Raw genomic sequence first — 27575 nt, forward strand, 5'->3', positions numbered from 1 at the left:
ACCAAACCAGAAATTACAAAGGAATAGGAATTAAATCTTAATTTTGAGGATGATAGATATGTAAGAAGCTGACAAATGTTCCTTTCATTATTCTTTTTTTTTTCTTTCTTTTTTACCTGAACAGATATGGTTCTAACAAGGTTTATTTGCTGTGAGGGGGAGGAGGGAAAAGCAATTAAAAAGCTGTCAGTTAATCCCATGTTATCTTACTAAAGAACTGTAAACATGAATATTGTCTAGTTAATGAGCAAAACCCCTGTCAGCGAACAATTAGCTGGGCTCCAAACATGAAGGAAAAATAAAAGGATTTTTTTTAAAAAACTTGTTTCTGTTCTCTTATATGCCCTTTAGAAAGTGGTGAAATAAAGTATTGATTGCTCTATTTAAATAAATCCCAAATGGGAGATTTTCAATTTTACCCAAGTGTTTGTTCTGATAGGAAAGGCTGAAAAGACAAGTGCTTTGTCATTGTGCATGTGTTCAAACTACGCAGTATCCTCATCTAAGTTTGTCAGAGAGTTGGATTGAAATGTCACTTTATCTAATGGGAGACATGAAATTGGCCTTGTCAGATCACCCACTTATTGTAAAAAAACCCAGCAGTTTCTATCTAATAGATGACATAAAGGTAATCAAACAGTGAGCAAAAGGAAAACAGTAAGGTGGAATTGATTAAATGTATTTGCTGAAGTAAATTAGACTTCTACATACAGTCCCGACGTTGAATTTTTCTAATAGCAGGCAGATCCAATGCAGATTGGATTTAGGAGAACAGAATGAGCCTGTCTGAGCAGATACCAGATTATTGCAGAGTTCAGACTGCTTATTGAGTTCAAACAAGGTAAACCTAGGTGTCAAATTGGTTAAAGGGAATTTTGTTAGATTTTTGAGCAAGGGCATAGAGAGGTAGCCATCTGTAATGTTGGCAGCTTAAATGTCTGCATCTTTTCAAATGAAAGATTTAAGGAACAGAACTGGAGACTGAACCCATAGAACAAAGACTGTATGCTGGAGGGCAAAGTCATTTTGAGATCAGTACAAGGGAAGTAAATATTAGAAATTGCTTATCTGAGGTATTGGCTGCTATCCTACATTAAATATACGCAGATAATACCTAGATCTGTTTTCTCTTTTGCTAATGAATCTCACATTCTGGGTCCGTCAGTTTGCCTGTATACTATTTATTTATTTATTTATTTATTTTCACAAATTCTTTTTACTGTTACCTGTCATGAAGTGCTGCTTTCAGATGCTCATAATCTTGGCAAATTGACTTCAGGCAGATATTTTTCAGTATGGGTTTATGTCTCAGCTTGAGGGTTTTCAGAAAATGTCCAAAGCACCAGTTTGCTTGGTCTGTATGCTCATATATAGATAATGCAGTTGTGTATGTGTAGTTGTATATATAAAGCTGATGTAGATTATTTCAAGACAATAATTAGTTTAATATGAATTGTAATTATGTAATAAGTTATTAATGTGGAAATAGCATCAGAGATGATTGATGTCCTGTTTTACCATCATTTACATCATGTACTCATTATGTGCTAAATAATATTGCGTGGGATTATCATGTCATTCTCTAACAGTCACTGTTAAATTAAAATTAGCTTGCAGGATAGATATTTCTTTCCTCCAAATGTGGCATAGCTTTATTCTCCACATTTCTTACTTTAAAAATAAAGTTACTGCTGCTACCAGAGTAGATTTTTCCATATTTCAAATGAGCTCTTCTGGGCCCTGGACAATAAATGCCTGTTTTTGTGTGTTTTATAAATCAGTTAAATCTCTGAGATTTACATTATCTCCACTGGCATCTCAGTGTGATATTTTTCCCCTGCCCATTAAAATTTTAAAAGAGCTGCAAAACACAAAGATATTAGGATCTTGTAGAAAATGTTTGGAAGTTCTGTATAATTTAAAACACGGAGCAATGTAAATAAAGGAGCTGCTCTTACAAGGGTGTTTGCAACTAGTGTAGAAGTGCATAAGTGGTTTCTATGTGTCTGTGGCTTAATATTTTATCCGTTGTATGAGAGAGGCTGCTCCTTATCATAGGGCTTTGTCGTTTTTTCTCTTACTGTAGTTGATTGAATCAGTGTAGGGTGACATTAAAGGATCTGCCTAAAACATTTTTCTTATCTGCAGTCATTGCATTTTGACACATCTGGCTTTTTGTAAGGTGGACAGTATTTTATTTCCATAAGGGATTTTGCCCATTGACATTCATCTCAAAATTCAAGAACAGGTCACTTGTCTGTCCGAAGTATGAAAAGCATTGAATTTCTGGAAATTAAACTTTTTTTTTTTTTTTTTTTTTTTCCTTAATTAATATCTATTTAAAACTTATCTTTAAAGGATTTTTCTGAATGGCTTTATTTACATCTATTCTTCTGTTACAAAAAAAAAAGGTCTACAATATCTACAACAACTCTTTAAACTACAGGATCATATTGAAGTGCTATTGCTGTAATCTTCCACCTTCTGCAATCAGTTGAAATTTTTCCCTGATTGCACCTGGTTACAGAGAAACAGGTCTATCAAACCATGTTTATAAAGATTTTAATTGTAAAACATTTTTTAGGGGTATTTATTTGACACTGCCTCAGTGGCCATCAGTGAAACTGTTTTCCATGAAAGGTGGTGATGATGCATTCCGGTACTTTTCCTATGTGATTCAAATTTCTCAGCATCCTTAAAAAATATACTAATTCAGACTAAAGGAAGAACCAGCTCTTTGTATTTGGTATTACACGGTTTGTATAAAAGTGTATGGTCATATTTTTAATCTGTCACTTAATGAGGAGCATCCTATTTATACTGAAAAGTTCATTCTATGTAACTTTGATCTCCAACAAAAGGACTACTTGTAGTCTTGAACTACACTTCTAGTATTAAATAAACTGTACTGAATGCAAGCTTTGCTGAAATCATGCAACTTGAATTAACCTTTTGCACTTTGAACACAAAGGAATGAAAAATATACCCCAAGGGTTAAAAATATGATAAAATACTACTGCAAGTCCTTGTAATACTTGGAATGAATTGGTGTAACCACTAACCTTAGCGACCTAACTCCTGAGTTCGCATTTTGAATGGAACTTCAGCAGCCTTTAGTAGCATTTGAAACTTGAAAGTAATTAACTGTTCTTTCAGCATGGCTAACTAAATGCCTTAGGATGCTCTATAAAAGTTCCATTTCATGTCTTGGTTCACAAAACAGCCTAATGATTTAAATTGATGCTAAATCATTTTGTGTCAAGTCAGAATGGTTTCCAGGCACACTATCATTGTATGAAGCCATGGTTTCTGTACTTCAGGAGCTCTGTTTTCAAGGAAGCTGCAACGTGTGCTGAACCAAAAGCTAGTATCGGTTTGCTATACATTGCTACTGGTTTGTAACACTGTTTTCCTTAGTGATCTGAAATAGTAAACAAGATTCCTCTTTCCTGTATGCAGTTGAATATATTTAATCCATCATTCTATCTATTCGAGTCAGTAATAATTAGTAGACATCTTTGGAAACGTTCCAGATTGTTGCCAACTATATTGTGTTCTTCATGATGGTAATCAATTAATTTTATTAAGATGAAAATGAGTAGTGCAAACACCTGTCTTTGCAACTTTGTGATGTCATGTTTCAGCAATTGCTAGCAGGTTGCACAGATTAAAGTTTATGTAAAAGTATACAGCAGTAATTAGAAACACCACTGTTCTGTGAAGTTCGTAGGTGATGTTCAGAATGCTCAGTGCTCTGTGAGTTGAGTACTCTTTCTGTAAGTGGGGAAAAAAAAAAGAAGAAAGTGGCATCTAGGGCAATTAGGTGTGTGTTAAAATGGCAATTCTATTTCTAGGGAAATATTAATACTTATTTCCAGAGTTCCTTTCTTGCCAGCGCTTCATTCTTTTATGTTCTTTGCTTTAAGTCTGGCTCCAAAGTTCTTGGGAGAATGATGAAATAGCTGAATTGATCTTCTTTTCCATTTGACTACCCGCAGCTCATCACTTGGGGAAGTGGTTAGCAGAAGAGAATAAATCTGAATCTACAGCTTAGGGAAGACAAATGTTCTGCTTTCATTAACTATTCCGTGTAGCCTTAAGAAGGTGGCAGTGTTTGCTGATAGATATGTTAAGACTATTGGATCAAAAACTGCCTTATTTCAGCAGCTTGGTTTCATTCTACTTGAATGTATTTAACTGTTGGGAAAGGGAATTTTATGCAGATGTGATGCTTGAAACAGCAGAGTAATTCTGTGTTTAATCAGTAGGGAAAAAGTGAATGTGTTATTTAGCTTTAAAAAGAAATGATGCCTGCAAATTATTTCTGTAGTCTTAATTTGAAAGAAGATGTCCATTATATAATAATTAAAAGAAGTTTTATTATCTTACTTTTAATCTTACTTTTAGAGTGCAAGCTATCTGAAGATCACATGTATGCTTCCTTAGTGAGACAGAATGTTGCTTCTGTGTGTTAGTGGAAATAAGCCATTACATGAAATAGTAGACTTGAGAATTCCCCCAACTCTCATTTAGAAGCCCTTTCTGCTTAACCAGGATATAGAACTTAAAAAATACTGTATTTATTCTGCTTACACTGAATTCTGAAGACTGGATATTGCAGTCCATGAAAAATAATGAAAATAATTAATTTTGTTTTCAGGCAAAAGTCACTGTTATGTTTAAGAATAGACTAAAATATGAATTTTTACTTTAAAATGTTATTTTTGAGTAGGCTTTATGTTAGCATTCAGTAAGAACTGTATTTTGATAAGGAAACATGAGATCAGCTTTTATTTTAAACTGGAAGATAAAAGATACCATTTAATGTCAAATGAATAGGAGAACTCAAGTCACACACAGTATGAAGTTCTATAAGCTTCAGGTTAAAATCTCTAAGTGCCTAAGGAGAAGACTTTGCATATTGCAATTTATGGAAAACAAGTAAGGTAATCTGCAGTAACAATTTCTTCATAGCTGCGTTTTTATGTAGTCTGCAGCTCTAATATGGTATGAAATCCATTGTTTGTCTGAATACTTTAGAAACTAGAAAAAATGCCTGTGTAATCAGCTGCTTTTTGTGACTTATTATGTTTCAGAGCCACCAGTTCCTATTGCTCCACCTCAACTGTCCTCAGTTGGTGCGACTTATTTGTGGATACAGTTGAATGCCAATTCCATCAATGGAGATGGACCCATTATTCAAAGGGAAGTTGAGTATCGAACTTCAAGTGGCAGCTGGTATGACATACAACCTGTGGACTCCACAAGCTATAAGATTGGACACCTGGATCCTGACACAGAATATGAAATCAGTGTGTTACTTACAAGACCAGGTGAAGGAGGAACTGGATCTCCTGGGCCAGCTCTCAAAACAAGAACGAAATGTGCTGGTGAGTACTCAGAAGTGATTGGAAAGTTGCAAGCATCGCTCTAGAGTTGAAAACATGTTATTTTACTATCAGCTTTTACTGTGATTGTTGAACTGGAACACTGCAGGAAGTATGGCTGAATGTTTCTATGTATAACATCTTACCTTTTGGTAGTCAGGATGTCTTTGAAATAAACCTTCAGTGCCACAATATTTTGTAGGTTAAATCATACTCGTTTATGCCTTAAAGTGATCAGAGTGCTGTAGTGAGCAACTTTTACGGTTATGTATGCAGTATTCCACTGATGATTTTTTCCTTTCATTACGCTCTGCTCGTTAGTGTATGTTTGGGAAGACAGGTTAGTTTCTCTTTATTGTTATGAGAACAGTTTTGTTTGTTTTGGATTGAGTTTATTTTGCTTTTTTTCAATGCCAGGGTTATCAAATTTGTAGGTAAAGTGGAAGAGTTTTGTAGGTAAAGTTACAGCAAAGGTTATGTCTCAATTGACAGATAAATTTTAGAAGAGTACTGCTTTCTTGAGTGACTGACATCATGCCTTGTCATAAAATAAGGTGGTGTGATCTGTTGAGTTGCAAAGCTCTCTTGGCGTCTGTTTTGGACGTTATAATTAATAGTGCTGACCTCTGTCTTGAGAAAGATACAAAGAAGACCTATTATGTAAAGGGAAAAAAAAAAAACAAAAAAAAAAACAAGGAAAGAGTAGAAGTGATATAAATTTGGAATTCAGCTGCTCCAAAATAATAGAGTATATTGTGACCTGGATTTTTTTGTCATTAGTGTTTTTCCCCAGTTTTTTGAATCCTCTCTTCTGCTGCAGTAAAATTGGTAGGAGATAGAAGCATACCTAGAAGAAACATGACTGAGCAAATGGTATTAGCTTATTGGTCCTAATATTATGAATACCTGGTGGGTATTCTTTGTCTTTCGAATGATACTGTGAGAATTTATAAGTTAAAACTGAAATATTGGAGTATTTCCATGGCATGTGGAAGTAAAGTTACTGTTTATAAAGTGACTTGGCCATCTACCCATGGCTGAATGTAATTTCAGTTTAACTGATTGGTGTGATGCCAAATATGAAGTGAAAAGTGCCTCCTTTCAGAATCCCGGCTTTGGAGATGCAAGCTTACATAAGTGCTAACCATATGATATTCTTTGTGGTTTCTTTCTTCTTTTCATTGTTGGAAAGCAGTATTTAATGAAAAATACTAATAGGAAATTCAGCGTAGCTATCATCAGTATTTGTCAGACTTTCTTTATTAGACTAAAGTAACAACAGTTTAGTCAAAACTAGGGCATAAAAATTAATTGGAGTATCCTTCAGGAGCATTTCTAGGTCACTGTGCCTTTCATAATAAAATTATCTATCTACATAAGATTTGTATATATTTAGTACTGATGTACTTCTTGTACTTTAAAATTAAGCCAGTTCTTCTGCATAGTTTATCTTCTTCTATGTTGAGATTCTGTAACAAAGGGTGCTGTGCACATGAGCCTGTTTGCACTAAAGTTATAGAGATGGTCAGCAGCCATGCACCCACACCGCTGCTTGCTCTGTCACCTCTGCTGCAGACAGGCAGAACATAGAAGAGGGCAACAAAACTTGAGGGTTGGCATAAAAGTCAGATAAGTGAAGCAGAAGCTGTGTGTATAAGGTAGGAAAATAAGGTATTTTATTCACTATTTCACATCAGCAGTTGCTTACTTAGCTACTTTCTGTGGAAAAAAGAAGGAAGGGGGGGGGGGGAGGGGGAAGTTGTAGCTTGGCCCACATAAATGTTACTTGAGAAAACAAATTGCATAATCCCATATGGACATCCTCCCGTCCTCCTTCTTTCATGGAACTTTTGTTGCTAAACATGACATCATACAGCGTGGATGTTTTTTTGGTTTAGGTCAACTGTCATAGCTATTTCCCCTCCTGCCCACCCACAGTCTATGCACTGCAGGGAAGAAATGGAAAAAATAGAAAGCCTCAAGGCCAGGCAGGCAAAGTAGCTCAGTTCCAATGGGACCCAGGGCAGAGAAAGAAATCCAGAATTTAAGCTGTATTTAAGAATATCGTATGCTTTCTGTTCACTGCAGTGGTACATACTGTTGAGTATTAAAGCATGCATTCAGCCTCATAAAACAGTATGTACTGGAAGTATTTTATTACCTGGTAAAGTCTTCTAATGTATCAGCATTATTTGTGTTTTCATTAACCTAAAGAGTAGCCCTCTTAAATTAAAAGCAAAAAACAATGTCTGACTGAAAAATTTAAATGGAAGATGGTATTAAAACAGTCCCAACAAATTGGCTTTTTTATAGCAGAAGATACTGCTTTGAAGGTATAGTGGTTATTGGTTAACTGTTAGCAAGTGACATGCTAATAACTGGCCCGAGGGGTTAAAAAGAGATGCTGATAAACTAATGAAAGTATAATTAAGCTGGGTAGGAGTAAAATAATGCCAGTCTCTAAAGCATACCATAGAATTAATAAAACAGGAGTCTTTAAGAGAAGAGTCATTGCACCTTTTTAATTACTGTGATAATTGTATGCTGCTTGTCTGTTCCCCAGGGGTCTACTGAACCACTCTGAGACTTAAAGCAGTAGGCAAGACATTCAATAATCTTAATAGTTCTCCAAAGCATTTGAAACATGTTTTCATTTTAGTGGAATGAGATTTCAGGGCTTGTAATAGACAAGTCCTGTCTGTAACTTTAGTAAATAAAAGAATCGATAATTAGAATGCAAAGAAAATGAAGAAAAAACATCTCTCCAGATTTGCCTGCATTGCCCTCAGTGGAGCAGTTACCTACTTTCTGAAGTGCTTTTCTTCTTTCTGATGAAAAGTAATATAAATGTAAGTGCTCTTTCAGTATAATGTTCAGGACTGCTGAGGAGTTACATTCAGATCAGATTTAGATTTAACCTGGAGTTTGGAGTGCAAGTTTGAAAAAAAAAAAAGGGGGGGGAGTTAATTGCTTTTTCACTGTTGTAAACTATATTTGAATGAGACTAAGAAATAATGTTTGTTTTTTGCACCACCCTCCCCCAGATACAGGCAATCCCCTGGTTGCCTGGAGTTTGAATCGCTGTGTTTAAAGCTCCCTCTTCTCACAGTTTTCTTATATGGTGTTATGAACATAGAAGAGTAATGCTATTTAAAAAAAAAAAAAAAAAAAAAAAATGGAGGGAGAAAGGTGCAGGGAGAAGATAGGAGGAGGGGGGAAAATGATCAGGAAAACAGGAGCTATGTGAGAGAACACTGCAGTTACACTGTGTATCTCTTAATTATCCTTATATGCATTTTCACTCTAGTATGTTTGTAAAATGTTAATTACAAAATAGTAGACCCCACTTAGAGTTCTTCACACTTCAGATAGCACTATGTGAGGAATCAGTCTGCTTGCTCAGTGTCAGACTCTCTGTGCCTTTCACTGCTGCAGAGACCCCACTTGCCCACCATTGAAAGCAGTGAAATGGCTGCACAAACATTTGAATTGAGGTTATTACCCCATATCTAAGTGCAGAGCCAACAGTTGCTCTGCCACATGGGACAGTTTGATGATCTGAACGTCAGTAGTTACCAAAATAAAAATAAAAGCTGTTATCCATTACTGTAATATATTGTGAATCCTTGCATGTCTAAAAAAATACAGAACCAAAACTTCTCTAAATCTGACCCCAAATCAGTGGAGCCATCCATAAAGGTACAGGGTGGTGAGACCTGGAGCAGGTTGCACAGAGTGGCTGTGGGTGCCTCCTCCCTGGAAGCGTTCAAGGCCAGGCTGGATGGAGCTGTGAGCAACCTGGTCTAGAGGGAGGTGTCCCAGCCTATAGCAGGGGCCTGGAATTAGATGATCTTAAAGGTCCCTTTCAACCCAAACCATTCTATGATCCTGTGGTTCTATGATAATAAAACTTAAGTTGCAGTATAAAGGATGAATAAGATAAAATGTGTTTTGTACCTACTTCTTCCTTCTTGGAAGATATGTTTAGATGTACTAAAGGATGTGGTTTAGTGGGGAAACATTGGTAGTAGGTGGATGACTGGACTGGATGATCTTGGAGGTCTTTTCCAACTCTGGTGACTCTATGATTCTTTTTGCTGTCTCTTCTACCTTCTTACCTGAGCTTGTCAGAAGGAAAGCTGTTACTTCCAGTTCTGTTGAGCTCTTGAATCACTGCGACAAGTTAGGTGTAAACCGTTACTGTAGAAGACTTGTTATGTCCGGAAGAACAGAGCAGAGGAACTCTTTTTAACTAACGCTTCTAAATATTATGCTTTTTTGTTTGTTTTTTTGTCTTACTGCTTTGGCTCCAGGGGAGGACTTTTCGTAGGTGCCAAGCTTTATTCCCTACTTCTGTGCTGCCCCTGCTGTGTTTCCCCTGGCATGGTGAAACCATCTGCATGTGCCAAAGTGCTTAATAGTGGAATGAGTCTTCTCTTCCCCCAGATCAATGAAAAGCTCATCCCCTCTTACCAGACCCTGAAAATTGTCAATCATGAACTGGAACAACCACCCTATTTTTACTCAAGAACATTAAGATCCCTGTTTTTCTCCTTTTCACTGCTAAAAGGAGTGCATAACTTACAAGCATATAAGGTTTGAAGCCTGTTAGTAAACTCTACAGGAAATCAGTGTTTCCATAGACAACATAGGTTCACTGTTGAAAGCTGTAGCTTGATCCAAATGCAAAGTGCAAACTGTCAATCTCCCCCTAGTCCCCTACTTCAGGGAACCTGTACAATTTGTGCATTACTTTCTATGATACAGTCCCTAACTGCATCAGGTTGAAACAGCCAAAAATATCTTTATCCAACCGTTACAGTCTGACAACTGTCTTGAACCTGCCAGCAAATTCAACAAGCTCTTGCACGTACATCTGCTGTGTTGCGCTCTGTGACACCCTGTTTTTCCAGCCCAGTGGGAAGAAGCACTTGCCGTGTCCTACAAGATGGATAGTCCTCAGGCTCTAAAGTATGAGATTCTGAATACTCAGTCATTTTACTAGTTGATCTTCCCCATCTTCTATCCTCATCTTAATCCCATTTTTGTCATTAATTTTGCATTAATGCATTAATGCAAAATTATTAATGTGTTAATGTGCATTAATTAATGTGTTAATGCACTGGTCTGTCTTGAATCTCAGTGGTAGTGCTTATTTCCACGCCCTTCCCCTTGGCATATCACTACTGGGAAAGATGAGTTCCTTCCGAAGAGAAGTTTCACAAGGTTGAGGTAGGGGTTGCCTTTTGCAGTCTTTGAATGTTTCTTTGAATCTTTTGACCTTTTTGTCTCAAGGGAAGAAGAAGGATCTTTGTATCACTGGGAATTAAATTGCACCTTTGTATTCATATATGTTCAGGGATAGCCTGTGAACAAGCTCAGGTTTTTTTCTGCCATATAATGAAGTCTTAAGATTGCTGAGTTTTATGATCATGAGAGAACCAACTGGAAGTTATGCTGCAAGTACTTCTCTACAAAAATTAGCAGTTTCCTTAAGTATGAATCAAGGTTGTACAGCCGTGCTGTATCTGAGCTAGACCTCAGATTGTAGTCACCTGAACTGTGAGGAAGAGGGTAGAAGATATTACCCCATGTTATTTCCCATGGAAAAGTTCAGTTATTTCTAAAGTCATCATTCCAAACCTGATTCTATAATAAAGTTTAGCAGGAAGTTGTGTTGATTTGCCATAACAAATTTCACACTTAACTTCCATTTCTTCAATTATTTCTTATTACAGAGTTAAATAACATTCTTCTATTGTTTTCTAATAGAAATTTGTGATAAAGAATAGCTACTGCATCATCCTTTCTTTTTTTTTTTTTTTTTTTTTTTTTTTTAATTCCTTTCTGATATAAATGATTGCCCTGTGAGGTCCATTTTCTTAGAAAGTTAAAATCTAGCACTGAATTTTCTGCAGTGTAGGAGGAGGTGAATCAGTTTTTGGATTTCAAGAAGATAAGCTGATAAATTGTATCTGATTTCCATGAAAATATTAACTATTTGGGTGTACATTCATGTCTCCATGTCAGTAGTCCCTCAGTATTTCTTTAAAAGGGTCCAAATAAAAAGACAAAAACTTTGTCCATCTTTAAATACTATAAGAGAGTTCTTCTTTGACAGCCACTTGCCTGGAAACAAGCATGCAAGTTGTTCCTTACTGATTTCTCTCTCCGTCTTAAAGAGCAGCTTTCCCCTTGTGTTACTAGAGATTTTGGTCAAGAAAAAAACAATCCAGTTTCTTCTTCCCATAAGAAATCAATTTTAATCCAGTTCTCCTCTTTGCCTCAGTCTAAAATTGCCCTCTGAGAGTCCTTTAAATACGTAAAAGCAAAAAGAACTTCTGTAAACCACCGCAAGTGCAGCTGCATCAAAAGATGCTCCTATTTTCAGAAAGGACAAGGAGGAACCCAAGGAACTGCATTCTATTCAGGCTCACCTTGATTACTGGGAAGTCGATGGAGCATCTACTCCTGAAAATGAATTCCAAACACAGAAAGAGTATGGATCAGTATGGATTCATAAAGGGAGATTAGTGTTTGATGAATCTGCTTGCTTTCTGTGATGAAATGACTGATGAGGAGAGAACAGTGGGTATTGTCTACCTTCTCTTCCATATGGTTTTAAGCACAACCTCCCTTAAATTCCTCTTGGAGAATTTGTTGGTGCATACACTGGATGAGCAGACAGAGAGACGGACTGAAAACTGTCTGAATTACTGGGTCCAGAGGGTGTTGATAGTGACATGAAGTCTAGTTGGAGGCTAGTAAATAGCAGGGTGCTCCAGGGCTTTATGCTTGGTCCAGTTCTGTTTAACATTTCCATTAAAGATATGAACAGTATGAATAGCACACCCTCAGCAACTTTACAGATGACACAAAACTGGGAAGAGTGGCTGATGGGCCAGACAGTTGCGGTGCCATCCAGAGGAACCCAGACAGGATAGAGAAATAGCTTGGCAGGAATCTCATGAAGTTCAGTGAGGGAAAGTGCTAAGTATTGCACCTGGGTGGGAAAGAACAGTCCCAGGCTTCAGTATGTGCTGAGGCTGGCTGGCTTGAGAGCATTTAACAGAAAAAGCCCTGGTGGACACCAAGTTGAACATGGAATAAGCAATGTACCCTTGCTGCTAATGGTGTCCTGGGCTTTATTAGGCAAAGCATTGCCAGCAAATCAAGAGAGGTGATCTTTCTTCTCAGCACTGGTGAGACCACACCTGGAGTGCTGGGTCGGGTCCTGGACTCCTTAGATACCTAGACTTCCAACCCCTGAAGAAAAGCTGTCAACATGGTGTCTATTAAATTCCCCTGAACTCTGCTTTTTCAAACAGGGATGTATCACATGTTGTACTCCTGTTCTTACCCAACTCTGTATGAACAGTGAGATACAGCGTGATGGAAATCCTTTTATCACAGAGCTTTCAGTTCTGCTACATTGTATTAGATTATTAGATGGTTGTTCAGTTTTGTGTTTACAAGTGATAGGGAACAATACATGTTTCCTCTTAGAAAATAAGATGTTATCAGGGTGTCTGCCCTTTCATCCCAAAAGGATCTTTTTTTTGCAGGGCTGGTCCCAGCTCAGTTTTTCTGTTCAGTGAATCTTCTGCTTGTGTTCACAAACACATTTTGTAACATCAGCAAGCAAGCTGGCAATCTGATGCTATGTAGAAATTACTAATCCCTACATTTTTGCATCTTTGTCAGTCTCTAAGTACATATATTTGCTTCATTTGCAACACCCAGAGATTTTGTTGGAGAAATACATCATTTTCCCTCCCCACCTTGAAGGGAGGTGCACTGGTAGGAGGAGGACAGGAAAAATCCAGAATAGGCCTGGGTCTGTTGGGCCTCTCTATGATGGATGCTGGAGAGCAGTAGGAGCACAGATGAATTCTAGCGATGGTAAAGGACAGGGCATGAAACCTTACTGTCAGCTCAGTTTGTTTTGAGGAGCTGCTCACTACAATGTGGAAGAGCATGTAGGTTTTATTTTCCTTAGAATTATATCTGGTCTGGCATAGGGGTGGGAACTGGGAGTTTGTAAACAAAGCGTCAGATGTCTTCGGTCATGTGAAGAACAGTCATATAAATGGAGACTTACTTCCTCACTTTGTTAAATTCCCATTTCAAAACATTTGCAGAGGAAGAAATTAACCTGCTCTTTCAGACAAATGAACCTTCACCATCTTATAGCAAACCTGAGGGGCAAAATTATTAATTTCACTTCTGACAAGTAGAGGGAATGTGAAGAAAACATAATGACCCTTGAGAGAAAGTAGATAATATGATTTCTACTGTGACACAGCTCCATCTCCAGATTTGCTGCAGTCTCTTATTAATTATAAGGAGAAGTTTAAAAAAAGAAACAGACAAAAAAAAACAAACAACAAAAACCAATTTAAAAGACTTTAGTCAGCTTTGATTCAAGAGGGCTCAGCTGCCCTGAGAAGCTGTGGTGCCCCATCCCTGCAGGTGCTCAAGGCAAGGTTGGATGGGGCCCTGGGCAGCTGAGCTGCTGGGTGGAAGCGTGCCCATGGCACGGGGTGAGATTAGGTGGGCTGTGATATCCCTTCCTTCCCAAACCATTCTATGCTTCTATGATGAATCCACTCTTCCTTTATTTATATGTGACCAGTGAGGATTTAGTCTCTAAGACCTGTAACATTACAAAAGCTTTTGCCATAAAACCAGGCTGAGGTGATTCCACTAAACTGCTTCTCTATACACTATGTATTCTGTACTCTTTCCCGTACGTGAGCATGCAACAACAAAGTAAGTTTTTCAGCATGTCTATTGTGGAGTGCAAAGAGCTTAGGCTCTTTTTGTTAGAAAGATATCATTTTGTCACTTAGATGGGACAGTGCGATTTGCGTTAAATTGGCTGTTTGGAAAGCGTAACCAGAAGAGCTGTTATGTAGATTTATTCCCTGGGCCCTCTGGGATAAATGATGTATTCATTTTCAGATGCTAAAGGAAGGCTGCGACCTGCCACCTTTGCAGAGTGACAATGATGACAGCACAGTACCGCGCCATTAACCACTGCCAGAAGCCCCACTGTGATGGGGGAGCTTTAGAAATGCTGTGTTAACTCCCCAGGCTCTTTTCTGCTGTGTATGTTCTGCTAATGAAGAAAATCTCCATTAATCTGAATTTTACAGAAATATGGGAAGCAGGTTTAACGTAGCCTTCAAGGAACCCCAGTGGCATATTATATGATGCTGAGATAGCTGTTGTGTATCTTGGTCTGTGTGTGGTAGAGCCAGGTGTGTTATGAAGAAGAGATGGCTGAAGTTGGTGGCCTCATACTGTAATGGTTGTGGGGGCTGTAGCAAAGAATAAAAGGGATTCTCATTTGATCACTGCTTAGCAATCAAATATGCAGAGAAGTAAACATAATGTTTGTTTAGGCAGAAGCCTACATAATTAAGCTTTACTGAGTGGTCTTCAGCTGTTTACCTTCTGTGCGGGGTTCAATTTCACTACCAAGGTTTTGCTTTTCTTTAATGCATTTATCATCAAGAACACTCTGTATCAGCTGAAACAGCATTAATACTGTAACAAGGTTTAATTGTTGCTGAGCGATGGGAGCTCACCTAGGGCTAGGCTGGGCTGCTTGGCAGGGTGGGGCCAGCAAATGGGTCAGAATTAGGATGGGGGTCATTCTGTACTATCTGACTACCACACAGAAAGATATAAAGCTGTGGGCAGTTGTTGGGGACTGGTTGCTGCTTGAGGGCTGCTGTGTGTCGGTCAGGGTAGGGATGAGTCCGTGCAGTGCTGGTGGGCTGTTCTGGTGTTGTGGGTCAGTTGGTGAGTAATTGTATTGTAGCTATATATATTGTTTTAATTGCATTTTAGTTTCCATTTTTCTCTTTTGTCTTAGTAAATAGTTATTATTTTTACCCATGAGTTCTATTTTGTTTCTGGTTCTCTGCTTCATCCCTTCTGGGAGGTAGTGAGTGAATGGCCATGTGGTGCTGAGTACTGCCAGGTTATACCACAGCAGTGAGCTTCTTCATCATCCATTTTGGGAGACAGGAAAGTAACATACCTCAGAGACAGTGGAAATCAAATTTCTGAAGCATTTGTGCACTAAATATTGCCACATTATAGTGGTTGTCCCATTTTCTTTGGTCTCCACGTCCACATGAAATTCCTGCAAGACAGATAGTAGCCCCCAGCTAACCAGAAATATGTTGTCAATTAGCATATTTCAAGTGAACCTTCTGCTTGCCTTCCCTGAACCTCCTGACTCAGTGTGTTGGTGCATCTCTCACCTTTTGAAATTCTAGCTGAACAATGTCAAATGGATCTAAATTCAGAAGTTACTTGGTTCTAATTTGGTGGTGGTTTTGAAGAGTATTGAGTGTTGCAAGTGGATGAACAAAAGGCATGCTACTGTGTTTCATAGAATCACAGAATTATTACTGTTGGAAAAGATTACTGAGATCATCAAGTCCTATCGTCAACCCACCCCTACCTACCATGCCTACTGACCATGTCCTTCAGTGCCACATCCACACAGTTCTTGAACACCTTCAGAGGTGGAGACCCCACCACCTCCCTGGGCAGCCTGTGCCATTGCCTCATCACCTTTTCTGAGAAGTTTTTCCTAATACCCAATCTGAACGTCCCCTGGCACAACTTACAGTCATTCCCTCTTGTTCTTTCACTGTTACTTGGGAGAAGAGACTGTCCCTCACCTCACCACAGCCTCCTTTCAGAGTTACAGAGAGTGAATTTCATTATTTTAAAGCTCACTTTTTTGTCTGGCTGTCAGACTGCATGATGCCTGGCCCAGCAGCTTTGGCTGGTTGGAACAGCATGGAACTGCACAATTCTGCTGGACAATAAAAGCACAAAATATCCAGGAATCAGGTGGGAACACTGAGTCCTAAAAGTTTTGAACCTTTCAGTTTTCTTTGCAGAAAAATTGCTTACAAAAAGGGGAACCTGAAAGTTGGCAGCATGAATGGTGTGTTAATTCTACCCTTCTTTAAAGAAAAATGAATTGTGACACCACTCGTGTGCTTCTGTTTTGTTTTGTTGGTTTTTTTTGTTTGTTTGTTTTGTGTTGTTTGTTGTTTTGTTTTTTTTTTCCAGTGGTTGGGTAGCATTTTTTTATTTTTTGTGGTTTTTTTTCTGCAAATGTAGAATTGTTACACACAGAATTCAGTCAAACTTTATGAAGGTCTCTAGGAAAAAGAGATGATGCTGTGATTTCTGGCTCTTCTCTTACAATTTTTTTTTTTTTTTTTTTTTTTTTTTTTTTTGGCCATAAATAATGGTTATAACTTTATAGATTAGGCATCTAGTTTGATAGCTGAAATCAGGGAAGATGGTGATAAGGCAGTGTGCTGATATTGAAGGAAAAATAAGATGTATTTTTCTCATCAGGCTGTTAGGCCATTGCAGTGCTGTAGAGAGGTAATTCTGTCCTGCAGTCCAGCGGTCTCTTCTAGTCAGCAAATGTGCATCACATTTCTGTTTGAAACTGCAGGGAAGGAAAGCCAAGAAACTTCAAAGGATGCCAGACCTGTATTTTACATAGTTTTAGAAGAGTAATTTTGTTTGTTTGTTTGTTTGTTTTGGTAATTCATCTAATTATTGCTGGGTGTGTTGGCTATGTAAGGAGGAACATTCGTGAGGAACAGAGATTCTTCCAAATTCCTGTGTATGCAACATAAGTTTAAGGGAGGAAAGCTGCTATGTACTATTTTCTATTACTCGGGGCCATTATGACTAGATGGATTCTCACACACAGAAATTAAAACATTTAACTGCAAGGACACTGAGCAAGCAAATGCTTGCTTAAATTTCTGAAAGGAAATAAGGAATAAAATGGAAAAAATGCAGTGGGTAACATTAATGTGAAGTACTGTGTTAATAAAATGGAGATTAAAGTAGGACTTGCCAATGAAGTTATGATTTAGTGCTCTTGCATTTTCATGCTCCTGTTTGTTCATTCATGTGATGATCTTTTTCAGAATGAGAAGTATGTTCAGCCATCTAAAATCGTTATAAAGCTCTGTTTTCAAATTTTAGTGCAAATATGTATATTTACCTGTTTTTCAGTGTCTACATTCATTTGCGTATTTGCGTTCCTTTGTGTATTCACGTTCATTTGAGTATCCTTTTCATTATCTTAAATATACTCAAAAGCTTCTATTTACTTCATATTTACTGATTCACTTAAGCTCAGTCCAAAGGAAAAAAAGATTGTTTTCTTTTCTGAAAGCAGAAGTTCATCTCTTAGTTCATAATTCATAACTGTCCAATCACTTTCTGAAGGTGTTCTGGTACAGAAATTTTGCTGTAGGAAATGATTTTTGGAGTGGACTGTAATCTTTTAGTATTATCAATATGGGAAAATGTGCTTAAAGTAAAAAAGCAATACTAAGTGTTTACTCCAAAAACCATTTCTAGAAATTTCTGTACTTTGGAAACAAAACTCAAACTACCTGTCAGTTGCTGTTGTTGCAGATATTTTTGTTGCAATTAGCTTAAAAAAAATAAAAAATAAAAATAAAAATAAAAAAAATCAATAATTTAGTTAATTACTGTTGTACGGTGTTAAATTAGAGAGGATGACCTGATGTGTAACTGGCATCTTTTGCCAAGTAAATGAAAAATATAACTTTTAATGGCCTGAGCATAATTACAGATGACTTCAGAATGACAACTGGCAAAAACTGTACTATAATTAAATTTCCATTATAAAAGTTTCATCTTTTTTATTTTTTTGGTCTGACGTGTAAGGCTGGATTGTGAAGAGTATTCATTTATAAGAGGAAGAATTAGAGAGCTATAATTTATAATTCAGGATAATCAATGAAAGCATTTCTTTTGTCAAGGAACCTTTCACTGATAAATAGCATTACATTGTTACTTGCTCTAAAAAGAAACTAAAAATTTCTTTGCTTATTTATTTAATTTACTGCAAAAGGAGATGAAAAATTCTGCTGGTTGAATGGAGTCTTTGCTGTAATTCAGAATAATGTTATGCATACAGGGCTCCTCAGTCTGTTTCTTTTTCTTTATTAACATTAACCCTGTCTCAGTCTAAATTTAAGTCTTCTTGAAGAAATAGGATATTAATAAGGCCGTCTTAGCAAGGCTTAATCTTGAACAGAATTGTTTCTAATGCAAGAGGTGATCATATATCTTTTTTTTTTTTTTTTTACAAACTTCCCAATTATTGGCTGGGATGGACTCTTTGCTCACTGATGTGGGGTCTTGGTCCCATATTCCTTCCTGCATAAACTTCGAAAGGGAGGTCTTGTAAATATTATGATTTTTAATAAGTTCTATCACTGGGTTTTCCAAGACTGCTTCAAAGCCCAGAATCACTGATTTAACTAACAGATGCTTGATCCTTCCATACGCTTATTTAAACTCCATGATTACTAGGATATTCTGTATGCTTTGTTATTACCTCTGGAATTAGGCTTAAGGCTACTCATCATACACTAATTCTTCATACAGCACTATCTGTTTATTATTTAAACAAAGCATTTATGCCAGTGTTCATGAAATATGATCCTTACTTACCCAGATAATTCAGACAGTTGACTAAGCAAAAATGTCTTTGGCTTTATGTATGAATCTGTTCAAACCATCTATCTGTTTTTTCTTCATTAACATCACAGAATAGTTTGGTATGTATTTTCCAAAACTAATTTATTTTATTCTGTTTTGTGGTGACACACTCTGCTAAACTATTAATGTACAATGTTTTACTGGGTACTGTGCAACAACTGACTTGAAGATAAGCTATTTTCATAAGGTTTGTTTTCAAAGACGGTCTACTAAAATTCAAAGTGATCTTTAATTCTGGGCGTACAACCACCTTCCTGTTTGGCTTTTCACTTGCAGATCATTGCTTATGAAAGTAATCAGTGTTCATATCTAAAAATGTCAAAAAAGAACTGCTCTACATTCATTTCCATGCTCTGCTTCCTGAACATTATTGCAGATTTCTGAGGCCAGTCTGGTTATTTATTTCTTCTAGTTCAAACTGCAGGTTTTAGTATCAACTGACTGATGCCTTGGTTGTTAGAACTACACAGTTTGCCATTAGATTATGTCTTAAGGTTTTATTCTCTATTTGGAGTATTACAGGTTTTATAGTTCTCCAGCAGGTCTGACAAGTGTTTTCTCTTAAAATAAAAGGGGTTGGGCTGTCTTCTGTTATGGAGAAGTTTTAAGTGGTGTGGCCCTAGATGGTTTCCCCCATCTCTCTAAGTATTCCAGTCTAACATCTGTTGATTTGACACTCCTTGCTGAAATGGAAGGGCAACACTGTTTTCTGCCTTCACAGTGCCTTGAAGCTGCATAAAGAGGGAAGAGGCAGCCCTCAGAGAATTCTGTGAATATGAGTACACTGCAGATCACCATAAACTTTTAAGCATTTCTTTGTTGGTAATAGTATAGTCTCTCAATGATAACGTAGTTCATCTGGTACACGTGTGGAAATGATTGGAGCAAATCTTTATAAAGTTTTTGGATCATATATTTATGTATGATGTGGTTGTTTCTCAGACTGACAAGTCATAAGTCTAGGTTTATCTTTATGAGCACAAGGATTTTTTTATTTTTTTTTTCCCTGCCGCATTTGCTTCTGACACCAAACAGATATATGGAACTATTAATTGATGGTGGAAAACATTTAATATTGGTTGCGCTGATGTTAATCTTTTTCTCAGAAAAAGCTGAATTACATTTGCTAAACTTTTCCTGTCCGATGAGAGAGGAAGAAGTAGTTATTTCAATCTAAACTGTTAGTATGTGGCAGAGTTATGCAAAAAAGCGAATAACTGCTTCTGTTCAATATTTTTGCCAATTTTCAGTTTTAAGTTTCCATGGACTGCAAAAATTACGCATTTTGCTGTTTCGGGAAAAAAGGTTTCAACAGAGTTGCAGTGCTATTACATGTCAAAATGATGCCTAGAAACACTTTTCCCAGTGGAAAACATTAGCTGAAATATGTTGCAGCTCGACATTGCTCTAGAATGAGACAGCCTGCAGGAAGCTACAGGAGCTGTCATAGGTCAGTACCCCTTTACCTGCTCACAGCTTGACTTGCAAACACTGGCACTCTGCAGCCTTATCCTAGCATCATACAGAGAAACAGAAAAGGTGAAAAGCAGAATAGCTTCTTCTGATTCCTGGGTGGACAAAACTGAGTACTGAGGAAGAGGAGTATGGAATCAGTCTCATATTGAATAGAGAAGAAGGGAATGCTCACTTCAGCTAGAATCTTTCTGGATGGAGATTGGGAGGCACTGAGTCTTTGACTTTGGCAGAAGTTACAGTTTTGTTTTGTCAGAAGCTCATTAATCCAGTCCAAATTGAACCCACAGTGCTGGTGATGTACAGCATTCTCTTCTGCTTATATCCTTGGAGAAAACATGGTTCCTTCTTCTCATTAACTTCCTGCTTTATTCATTGTGGTTGAGAGAAGTTTTGGTCAGTATTTCTTGTAGAGACAGTTTTACACAGTAGGTTACGTAGTCCTGAAAAGCACGGTTGATTAAAATAAATAAATAAATAAATAAATAAAAATGTTTTTTATTTTTTTTAACCTAATAATGATCTATTGCTGAAAAATAAATTCTAAGCTATTCATTGGGAGCAGTCAGAGAAATGAAGTGGAAGTGTTTACTTTCAAGAAATTAATACATAATCTGATTCTGCTGTCTAAATATAGTGCCATCATGCTGTTACTTCAAGTAATTTTATTTTGAGAAAAGTAAATAGAAGGCCATAAGACTAGACTAATTTTGCCTTCTGTGATCACACTTAAATGGGAAGAGTTTGTTGATATTTTTGTAATAACCTTCATGTAGACTTTGCCCTGGAATTTCAATGAGTATTTTGAGGAAACACTGTGATAGTCTTAGTGCCTATGGATGCAGTAAATTTTACTCCATAATACTGTTCCCTAAAATATTCACAAGCATGGATTGCTAACTGTGAATTACCTTCAGCTTTTAGATATGCTGCCGGGAGCTGTGTTTGTACTACACGTTGTTTGTCTTCTGTAGTCAACATGGAAAGGCAGGCTTTGCAGAATGCTGATTCAGAGCAGGATCCAAACAAGCAGTTCTTCCTCGTCTCTTAACTGAGTTCTTACTATCCATTGGTCACAAAACATTCCAGGGGAGACCAACCTCCTGCATCTTTGCAAATACCCTTGAGTCTTTTTTGCTGAGGATAAAACAATCTAGGTTGAAGATAAAATTTGCTGCTGCTATAAAATCTGCAGAGGGCTATTGACTCAGTACTAGTATCAGTCCTGATACTTGTTGACCAAGGAATAAAATCAATGATTTTCTAAAAACTGAAATTTTACTAAAACCTTATTCACTTTTTAGCCATTGTCAGTTAAGTTCTGTGATAATAACTGGAGAAAGTGCTTTGGTTCTCTAATTCTGAAGAGAATACATTTTTACTCTGTGAAATAGAAGGTAAATGTATCTTTAATCCTCTTGACTGTGTCCGTTCATTTTTAGATGGGCCACTGCCAAAGTATAATGTAAGCACTTTGACTCTGTTTTGTCTCAATGGTTGTTCCAAGGATAATGCTAGTTATTATGTCAGTAGAGTTAGCAGTTGTCCAAACATCTAACGTAAACAAGGAAATTTCCATACCAGAAAAAAGACCAAATTCTGGACAGTTAGTTGCTATGGATTTTATGCAACTGATTTGAAATACAGGGAGAGATGCTAGGGAATTCTGCTGCTAAAGAACAAGCTGAGTTACATGTTGTGGAAAAAGGAAAAATTGTTCTGTACTTTTGTGAGAAAAATTGAATCTGTTTTTTAGGTTGTTCGTGTTGTGAACAATTTTCAGTGGAAGGAGGAAGTTATTTGGGTAGCCATTTTGTTTGAATTTAGTTAAAAAGACATAATAAGATCCTTAATAATATGTATTGCTTTAGCTAAGTCAGTTGTCAGATTGCACAGTGTTAGTAATTTACCTATGTGTAAATCATTTATTAAAAAAGGTGAAAAATAAGAGGACATTTTGAGTATAGGGTTTCTGCACACAGTATAGGTTAATGGTGAAAAATCAAATTAAATTTTATGCATCAAGATATTTTTTTAATGGCCTCAAGATGTTTTACTAGCTCAAAACAAGCCATGCTTCATATTTCTTTCCCCACCTAAATACATAGAGATGGTTAATGTTTTAAAATATGTAGCAAATGTTTCACAAATTGTTTTATGAATTCCATGCTTCCTACGTCTTCATTTATTCACATGACTGTTTGTATTGCCTAGAGTGTTTGCTTCTTCCTTGTCCTTCTTCTGCTGCATATTTAGCTTGTGACTCAATCATTTTTTTCCATCTATCCTTCCTTAGTAAGGCACTAAGGTTTACATTACACTTATGTTCCACAGAAGGACGTTCATGGTACACAAAAGGATGTGGTAAAATTTGTGTTATTCCATTCTGTATGCTGTGGTAAGACTGAATTGAGTGAAAATGTTGGAATGAATCTTGTTTTAATACAGACAGCTTATTTGCCTTACTTCTAGTGCCCCACCAACCAGAACTGGAAATTCTAGAAATGAAGTTAATGTGTGATGAGGTAAGGGAAAGAAGATATATTTATGTTCATATTGATGTAGGTATCTATATTTAAACATCTTCATATCATTTAACAAAAAAATCTAGGCTACTGCATGTGGAACTTTAGAATTTTCACAGGACTAGATATGTTCAAAGAAACTGGAAAATACAGACTATCAAGACATGAAGTAAGATATTTTAATACTTTGTAGAGTTATGAAACCTTTTTGCAATGTTTTCTGGAAACAGTTTGAGCTATAACAGGATAGCAGAGGTTTGGCCACAGCAATAACCACAAAAACATTCCCAGACTTATACACTGAACAATTGTATTGGCTGGGACTTTGTGGATCGTGCTGTGAGCACCTCCATTTCTCTTTAGTTGCAGTTCTGGGGCTAGAAGCAGTGCTTCTGTGCAGCATTGGCTCAGTGACTCAGTTGTGATTCCTGATACTTGGCCAACTGAAATCTGCTCGTCTCCAAAGGGAATACCAACAAAACAGGGAAAAGAAGCTCCTTTGTCTCCTATGTGGAAATGACAGCTCACACAGGCTCTCCTAGGGTGGTTGGAGAACAATTGCCCTGTGATACACGTCAGAGGAGCCCTAAAAGGAATACTATCAAAAGAATCAAAGAAATGCATCATCTGTCCTGCATCATCTGGTTGATCTTCCTTGTGAAATATAGAGCTACTTCAGAGTTGAATTTGATCCAAGAAACTTAACAGTTTCTTTGATGTTTTTTTTTAAACAAGGAGGACTTTTTAACCTATAGTTTCAGCACTTAAAGGGCATTGATCATTAATAGTTACAAACCATTTGGCTTCTCTGTGTTCCCAAGAATTTGTAAAGCATTTTTGAAACTTGTGGTGGTGAACTTCTTTCTTTAGTTGGATGACACTTTCATCAAGCCATCATCTAAGAGCAAAGTCATTCAGAATATAACCGGGGTGAATTATGAACTCAGCACACATTGATTTGCAATAAATCTAGACAAAAGCAATCTCATCTACAGTGAAGCGCTGACTCCTCCAGGGATTCAGATAAACACCAAAAGAGACAGAGCTGCTCTTTCAGAGATTAAATTTAGAAAAATGAAAGCTATATTTCTACATGGGTTTCAAGAGGAGTATCATGTTTTGGATTATTCAGAGTTAACAATTTTTTTCCCCACATTGTTACTGTTCCTGCTTAGACTTCTAACTTGAGCATAGAAAGGTTTCCAGGTACGAAGGAGTAGCTAAGAGGCAGTCAACAGCAGTAAAGTAGACCAAACCCTGGAATGACGCTGCATAAAAGAATGGTCTGTTGGCAGATATCAACCTTTCGGATTTCAGTCCACATTAAGAAAACAAACAAGCTTAGGAACTGGGGGCTAATAAAAAGGTACATTCTCAGCACCTTATAACATAAGAGTGGTAAATCAGTGAGGAAAGTCCCTGGTACATAGAAGTCTTTTAGGAAATAGTTCCTGGACTGAATTTTGACTCGCATTTTTGCAGAACAGGAGGAGGAATGTTGACTTCCCAAGGCCTGGATTCTGGCCCCAGAGCACACACTTTCCCATAATTTTTTTTCCCAGTCCCATGTTTTTTTTGTTTTTTGTTTTTTGTTTTTTTGTTTTTTTTTTTTTTTTTTTTTTTTTTTTTCTAGAAATACAGAACTTAAAAACCTATGATGCAGATAACCGAAAAGTAGATTTGGCCACAGGTTTTTTCATTGAATAGATCTAAGTCTAAGGTATTTGAAAATCTTTTCCTTTTTCACAGACCAGCTTCATTCAGTCTTACTGCTTTCCTTTTTAAAGTCAAATCTGGAAAGAACTTGGATATTCAGAGAGCACTATTTTTGGCACCTAGTCTTCTAAGAAAAAATCACGAAATCGGTATTTCTAAAAGGGGATGATAAGAGATTTGCAGCCTATAAAAATCCTATTAACATGCAGATATAAACTGAATTTTTTCTTACGTCATGGCTTGAAAGATCTTTTGAAAGTACAGAAGGGATCCTTTCATGGATAAAGGTAGCAAATTTATTCAGCCACTTTTTATAGAACCAGATTGTGGTACAGAAAGTAACAGTATCACTATCAGCTAGGAAGAGCACTTGCAAATCCTGTGTCATAGATTATTGCATAAATGGTGACCTGCATAGAAGTCTGCTGTCGAAATGCATTTATGGAAAACATAGCTGTTGTTTGGAAAATTATTAACAGCAAAAAGGAACAAAAAAGAGTAAATATGTAACAATCCTTCTTATGCTATAAAGTCATAAAGTTTCATATTGCAAAATCAACTCTATCTTATAGCTATATGAGCAGTGAATTAAAAATAAACAGAGAGAAGTAATTGGAAAAAAAAGTTTTTCTTTTCTTTCCACACTTACTTTAATCTTGGGGAGGCTTGGCATATACAAATAGCAATTCCAAGAACAAAAGCATCTAAAATATTTCATCCAAGTGCATTCGAACCACAGGAATGTTTTCCACATCTTGGACCAACGTTACTGCATCGGCACTAAACTTTTCTGAAGTTCATTTGTTGAGACAGAAGGAACATATGATTAAACTCAGATGTTATTATGTTTCCCCCGATGGCTAGTCTGTGGTTTGTAGAGCTGTAAATGTTTCTCTCCTTGTAAAAGAAACAATTCCTTAACTTTAATTATACCTGTAGTTAAGTGTGGTTCCAAAACATGTAGTGCTAATGATGTAGAAACTAATTACACCATGTGAATTTCACCATAATAACTTGTATAAAATCAATCAGTGGCTTAGCTGTGTTCTTATTCTTCATGTGGTTTTCATGGTTTTATTTTACTATGCCTGATACCGGTATCAGTGATTTTCTCTTCAGCATTACTTATCTGAAAAATTCCCATTGTGTGGTCCTCTCCTCTCTTTTTCAAAGCAATACTTAGTGCTAAACTGGCTGTTCAAGGCTGTGGGCAAAAAAAGAGCAGATTTGGGGACACCTTCTCTGAAGGAGCTATGCTGCTATCAGGGTGACTAACATCACCAAGGTCCTAATCTTTAATGGGAATCAGAACTGCTGGGTCTTGGGTGCAGGCAGTGGTAATGAGAATCTCTCACAGAGAATTGCAGGCAGAAGGGTAAGTGCACTGCTGCCCTGTTTTTAATTGATATTACCCCCAACAATGACTGGGAACCTTGTGCAGTAAATCAGTGTTTGAGATAAGGTGAAAGTTAGAGCTCTTAATTTGTATTTTCATTGCATTGGTAAATCAGATAACTTCAGAACCATTAATGTAATTGGAAAAAGACAAAAAGTTTAGGGATTCATTCATCTGTTGTATGGCGTGATTTATTTTTTTTCCCCCAGTGCATTTGATTTGCAGATCTCCATACATGTTGTAGCAGCTGTACAGCTGTGCCATGTCTCCATACAGTGCTCTGTATACTGACTGCAAACTACTGACTGTAGGCCTCCTCAGTTACCTGCACAAGTATTGATGGAGCTCCACCCACACCAGTGAGAAGCACTGCTTCTGGTGGTCTATGGAAGGGTTTAGGGTAATCAGCAGAGGATGACAGTGAAGATATATAGATTACAAATTTTGTACTCCATGTGGTTATTGTGTTGCTCATAGTATGTTTTGCAGCAGATGGTTCAGACCTGGGCTGAATCTCCTCATTTATCGTTCCTTATCAGAAAATGAGACTCCTTAGACCTATTGGTGTGAGCACCTCCAGCTGCTCTCATTAAGAGTGGTCTGCATCAGAGGGATTTACTTATTTAAGAATATAGGAAGATACAGAAAAAGGAATTATACTGTAGAAATAGGTGGAATAGATAAGATCCATGTTAGTCCAAATTAGGTCTGTTTCTAAGAGAGCTATGCCTTCAAACTGTGAGTTGGGTTGAAGCTCTTCTTTGCCTTGCTTCTGTTCTCTTCAAAACTATACCAACCGTGTGGTCTTGAAGGCCTCTGTGAATGTGCTGTTCTGTGCTCTCCTCAAAGCACCTCAGTCAAACCCTCATGGGCCAGCTGTTGCCTCACACCCGGTAAGGAGGCACCCTCAGACCAAAAAAACAAGAGCAGGGCTTTCCATCTCAGAGCCTGTATTTTCAGATACTGTGATAAGGTCAAAGATTTGCAGTAAACATGATGCAAACATTAGGCTGTACTTACTCTATTTATGGTAAAACATTTACAATAGTATCTATGCGTCTACAATAGCTCGACATGGCAGGTTGCTTCATGAGAATCTAGGGAAGTGTCAGTGCTGGTGCTGTGCTCTATTTATATGTTTCTTTAATTAGTTTTAATGTAATTTTAGTTTAATTATAGTAGAAGTAGGTAATGAACTATTGTGTATTTTGTTTCAATCCAAAAACCAAATAAATTACTTGCAATTATTTGAAGAAAGAAAATAATAAACTGTAACAAATAAAAAAATTAGGCAAGGAAAATGAGAAACTGCCTGCAAAAAGCAGGTAATAATTTGGGAAATGCACTGTTACTGTGCTTGTGCTTTGTAAAGTACATTTCTGAGTACTGAATAGTGTTTGTGTACTAAAAGGAATGGGTCCTGACAATGCTCAGAGCTTCCACAATTGCCTTAGACATTAGATATTACTATCTGATGAT

General features: G+C 37.1%; 1 protein-coding gene across 11 annotated transcripts in view; it reads left to right on the forward strand.

Moving 5' to 3' along the window:
• The window catches only part of PTPRM (protein tyrosine phosphatase receptor type M), a 454976-nt gene that overhangs the window by 180887 nt on the left and 246514 nt on the right, over nt 1-27575 (forward strand). For all 11 annotated transcript variants that reach the window (XM_072327944.1, XM_072327945.1, XM_072327947.1 and 8 more), the window contains one exon: nt 5097-5390. In XM_072327944.1, the coding sequence (XP_072184045.1) occupies nt 5097-5390 (294 nt within the window). The remainder of the gene's footprint in view (nt 1-5096; nt 5391-27575) is intronic.

This window comes from Excalfactoria chinensis, chromosome 2 (assembly GCF_039878825.1).
Source record: "Excalfactoria chinensis isolate bCotChi1 chromosome 2, bCotChi1.hap2, whole genome shotgun sequence".
Classification (NCBI taxonomy): domain Eukaryota; kingdom Metazoa; phylum Chordata; class Aves; order Galliformes; family Phasianidae; genus Excalfactoria; species Excalfactoria chinensis.